Source organism: Olea europaea, unplaced genomic scaffold (genome assembly GCF_002742605.1).
Source record: "Olea europaea var. sylvestris unplaced genomic scaffold, O_europaea_v1 scaffold1296, whole genome shotgun sequence".
In the NCBI taxonomy this organism is placed as follows: Eukaryota; Viridiplantae; Streptophyta; class Magnoliopsida; order Lamiales; family Oleaceae; genus Olea; species Olea europaea.
This window is the reverse complement of record NW_019230424.1, coordinates 259961-265216: the sequence shown is the minus strand read 5'-3', so window position 1 is coordinate 265216 and position 5256 is coordinate 259961. Positions and strand designations below refer to the sequence as shown.

Below are 5256 nucleotides of genomic sequence, written 5' to 3'. Positions count from 1 at the left end.
ATCATTATTATTTAATCAAATTAAAATAAATTAATTATAAAGAAAATTAATCTTGTAATCATTTGGAAAATATATTTACAAACAAAAAATTCCAAATTAAATACATTTTAAAAAAATGTAAAAAATATTTATATTATTTAAATAAATTTGAAAAAAATTAATGATTATTTCATAAAAAAAAAGGGAACAACACAAAATTGTTAATTTTAGATAATATTCAATTTATTTATATTTAATAAAAGACAATTATAAAAAAAAAATAACATAATTTAGTTTTAATGAAATAAGAAATTAAATTAATTACAAAAATTATAAAAAAATAAAAATTAATATATATTTTCCAAAAAAAATTGCAGACTGTTTAACAGTCAACCCGACTGTTGACCGACTATTTTTTTACCGTCTTTCACGAAACTCGTCGGAAATCACCATTGCCGACGCCATAGAGGTACAAAAATTACAAAAAAAATCACATTTTTCACCCCAGCATGACCACAATCTAACTACTCATGCTCATAAGATCTAATTAAACCCATTAAATATCATATTATTCAATAAATTAATCGGAACAAAAAATGTAATATTATTTCATTTTGACAAAAATCTGCAAGAAAACTAACCGGTATCGTTCTTTCCGGTGTAGATTGTGCTTCTAGTCGGCGATTTAACTCACTACGACGTTGTTGTAGTTGGCCGGTGGTTGGTCGGTCAATTTTCAGGCGATTGTGCGACGATTTGTCTTTTGGTCGGTCGGCTAGAGAGTTTTTGTTTGACAGTCACAGTCTTGAAGGGTAAAATCGTTTTTTTATTGTAAAGTTTTTTTTTAACTTAATTTTTTTTTAATTCGTTTATTGGATCAAAGGTCAATATCAAAATTTGCTACAGTCCAAAAGCCATTTTTGTGTATTTCCTCCATATTTTGTCCTAAAATAGGAGACAAAGAGGGGCTAAATGTGAAAGACTGTTGATGTATTTTTCGATTAATTGTGGGTTGTATTTGTAATCTTCTCTAGTTCTTGCTAAGTCTAATGCTTCGCGCTTTATAGAGCAGCCTTTCCAGCGGTTTTGCCCTTTTTCGCATTTGAAGTTGCCGGCAATCCTTTCTCCGGTAATATGGTTGGACGAGTTTCTTTCTGCAGCCAGAGCCCGGAATCAGCCTCAGTGCGTAGCATTTTATTTATAAATTAGAAAAATAAAAATAAAAATCAACGCCATAGTCGATTTATTTCGGACCAAAGACCGCCGACGCCGACTCACGGTTTCTTTCTAGACGTCTTGCAGCTCCAGCCTCACTGCCGCAGCATTTGAGTACTGAGGTAATTATTTTTTTATCTTTTTATTTTTTTCTGCAATTTCAATAAGTAATTACATTGTGTATTTTATTCTTTAGGTCTTTTGAGTTTATTTATTTTGCCGCAACTAATCTTTAGCTGGGATTCCCTTACAAATTTGTATTATAGTTTTATTCTTTAGGTGTTTCTTTTCTTTGCTGAAATTTGAATTGATTTTACAATGTTGCTGGAATTTAAATTTTGATTGAGTATGGATAATGGGCCTCGTGCCAGACTTTAAATTAGTTTAGGGTTTCTCTTTGAAATTTGTATGTTACAATGTCCCATATTTTACACTTAAAATATTTTATTCTTTGTTTTTCCTGCCTTTTGAGTGGACACATGATTTTAGTGATTTTTATTTAACATAAATTCAATTTGTCACTTTAAACGGACAGATGGATAAGGTGATTGGAGTTGATGGAATTCATAAGTTCTATCCCATAATTTGGAGGAAGCCACCATTACTTTGAATGGAACTCATTGATTAGAAAAATGCAAAATTGTTACTGTGGTCCTAGGAATTTGATAAAATATCTAGATATGACGTTTGCAGGTCGAGTTTGATAATGTGAGAATATGTTAATACATATGATACTCGGGTGCCTGAGGTAGAATTGCTGTTGGATATTAAATAATATTTGCGATTTATCAAAATATCTGTCTGGAGGGATCGAACATGTATCAGGCAGAAATAGTCGTTTGCAGAAATAATTTGTGAAGTCTTTGGCAATCATTTCTCCAGTAATATTTTTGGTCTGATGTTGCCTCATTTCATAGGTCCAATGCTCCAGCATTTTTCTCTCTATCTCTCTCCCTGCTGACTTGCTCGAATTGTTTTATTGGTGATTTTTTAGTGGTGAAGAAGATGCGGAGAAAAATTCTTTATGGAAGATATATTTGGAATCGAGTCCCCTCTTTAAACCGACCCTTTTGCAGCACTCCACACAAAAATTTCAATAATAAACCGGCCACCGTTTCTAGCAATGGCAATGAGTCTTCTTCTTCTTCATCAACGAGTCAGTATAGTGAGCAATACAAAGCTCTTAATAATCTGGATTTCATGACTGCGGCCAAAATCCTCTTCACTGATCAGCCCAAGAAGAAGAAATTTGGGTACGCTTTTACTTTTCTAAGAGGCATTTTATGACTTTTATTTCCCTTTTTCAGCAAAGAGAAAAAACTGCATTATACAGAATGCTTTGTTTCCTCAAATTGAACACGTTCTCCATTTTGATTGATATTGCAGTTAAGTCCCATTTCAGCTAAGAATTAATTGTATGTTTGATGATTTTCAGATTAGATTTCCACCTGGTACAGCTCTTCTTTGTCTGCTTGCCTTCATTGGGTATTGTATCTCCATTCTTAATCTCAATGTGGACTATTGAGTTTGTAACTCAGACCATAGACCTTCTTGGTTATATCCATTTGCTATTTGAGTTTATTTTTATGTGCTTTCATTTCCGAAACATTGAATATATATGCATCTTTCTCTGCAGCTGTATATCTTGTGGCTCAGTATGCTCGCAGTGAAATGAAAAAAATGGATGCGGTAATCATTTTGTTCATCATTCTTTGTAGTTTACTCTATATATGTAATTTGATTTGCTTTTCATCCGGTTTGCATCTTTTTTCTTTCTCTCATCTATTTTTTTTATTATGAACATAAAATATGATGTCAAAACTTGTCAGTCTTGACAATGAAAATCAACTCACAATATTCAATTTTTTGGTCCATATAGATAATAGCATGTTGTTTTCAATATGCCAGGGCAAGCTTTATCCATGTACCATGGGGAGGGTATCTCTATATGCTTATAAAACAAAATAAGGTTGTTTATAAGCTGTGCAAATAAACTTATAAACAATTTGATATCCTTTTATCTAATAATAGGAAAAAAGTGGATGTCAAAGTTGCAAACTTGATTTTTTGGCACTTAGAATGACCTTACCTAGTTATTGTTTCAAAGTTCTTAAGAAGGAGTTCATATCAATCTTTATCTTGGTAGAAAAGATGTATTACTGTCCCATATGTTTCATTTTACTGTAACAGGTAACAAACCAGTTTCATATTTATGATGGCTAAAATTGTTTATTCTAGCTTACCGATCCTCCTACCTTCCCTTTTGTTTGGTTTATCTTGCAGAACATCTGAAATCCCATTCAAGTGACTTGTATGGTTTTGTCAAATTTGGCTTTCTAGACAGATCTTAACGACCATGATATGAATAACCCAAAAAGGTATATTAAAGGTGTGCTTCTGTGAAATTAGACTCTCCTCATGTTAAGAAGCACATGAATTCCCATATTGACTCTATTGTCGGCAAGCTTTTAGTATTACTGAATTTACATGGGGAGATATTTGTATGTATCTCTTTAGATACTTTTTTGTAGTGGTGACCTTTCTACATCTGTTCTGTTTGGAGTCAAATAGGTTTTCTGGTCAAATTAGTATCTAAAATCTGGTTTCCACTGAAATCTTGGGTATGTAGGGTATGGATATATATCGATATCTTTTAACCCATTTTCTTTATATCAATGGGGAACTTGTGTTCAATTCAAGACATATAATGTATGCATTGTATGGAAATGGGCATTCAACATTTTGGACATGACTGCGGAACAAATCAATTACGTTTGACATGTTTTAATGTTATAGTCAATGCAAATTATGTTATACACCCGCACCCCCCACCCCCCGGCCTTTGTCCTAATATTCGTTGTCCAACAAGGATACTTCAATTTGTTTATTTGGGTTAAAATAATAGGGTTTTGAAGATTGTTTCGAACAGGACGAATTCATTTTTTCTTCATCTTAGAAGCTGTCAAAATTAAAATCTTGTTTGGCTTTTATTTTTCATGGATGTTAATAATCATTACATTAGAACTACTAGCCGTGTGATTTGTTTCATTTATTGGCTTTCGTTAAGGTTCCTTTTAAAATTGTGTTGTCAGGAACTCGAGTTGAAGAAACAAGCTGAATTTGAAGCGCAAGCAAAAGAGATGGAATTAAAGAAAGCCGAAGAAGGAGCAGCTGATCCAGTGCTTAGGGAGGTAAGAGAGAGACTGAACAAGCTGGAAGAAAAAGTAAAAGATATTGTCATTGAATCTAAGAAACAATTAGATGATGCACAAATCGAAGCAAGTAAAATTCAACGTGGATTAGAAGCGGACAAGAGTTCCGAAGTAACCACTAGAACCTCGACTGAAGGGAAGACGAGTGAGCCTGTGCCAAGTACTCCTAGTCCTGGCTCCCAGCATAAGTCCCATGGTTAGAATAAATGAAAAGTAGTCTTCCGTTTATCACACGGTGGTTTTTGAGGTTGCAGGCTCATATTATAAAAGATTCAGTTGATGCAAACGGGCTAAAACCCATGCCTACCATAGATGACAAGTCACCATTGTTCAACAGATGCATGCGGGCTTTGTCGACTGCTGTCATATGAAGATTAACTTTGGATTTGGTTCGCTTTGAGACGTAAGGATTTACTGTTGCCCATAATACAAACATGGATTTTTGACATTTTCAACGAACATAATGGTTGTTTCCTGTTTTATGTTTTGCTAATGCTAATGTAACAAATGGAAATATCATCTCAGTTCTTCATTTATTTAAAGTTTCAGAAAATATATTCTCGACGTGACCATGTTAAGAACCTATCACTTTACATGTCGATTAATATAAATTGTCAGTCGCTTAAGTACAAGTTTAATTAGTCATTTACCAACAAACTAATGAAGTAATGCGGAATAATGAAGTCATGCGGAGCATCTTGAAAAGATGTGAAAACATTATGAACAAATATAAATTATCTTTGAGCCAAAAATAAATAAATAAATAAGAATCAGAGATTTGCAAGATGTATTATTATCGTAAAAAAATAAAGTAACAATAAAACAATTAAAATACATATACACACGGGGG

The 5256-nt window shown here is 33.0% G+C and overlaps 1 protein-coding gene across 3 annotated transcripts; it reads left to right on the top strand.

Moving 5' to 3' along the window:
- Window positions 1-959: 959 nt before the first annotated feature.
- Window positions 960-4942, top strand: LOC111374814. 3 transcript variants are annotated; one of them, XM_022997551.1, is made up of 5 exons: window positions 960-1316; window positions 2189-2447; window positions 2630-2679; window positions 2831-2883; window positions 4287-4942. In XM_022997551.1, the coding sequence occupies exons 2-5, from the start codon at window positions 2200-2202 to the stop codon at window positions 4605-4607; spliced, it is 672 nt and encodes a 223-aa protein (XP_022853319.1). In that variant the 5' UTR covers window positions 960-1316; window positions 2189-2199; the 3' UTR covers window positions 4608-4942. The 3 variants fall into 3 exon arrangements, with proteins under 3 accessions (XP_022853319.1, XP_022853321.1, XP_022853320.1); XM_022997552.1 differs by having other exon boundaries at window positions 965-1316; window positions 2112-2447; XM_022997553.1 differs by lacking the exon at window positions 2831-2883 and having other exon boundaries at window positions 2630-2645.
- Window positions 4943-5256: the final 314 nt, after the last annotated feature.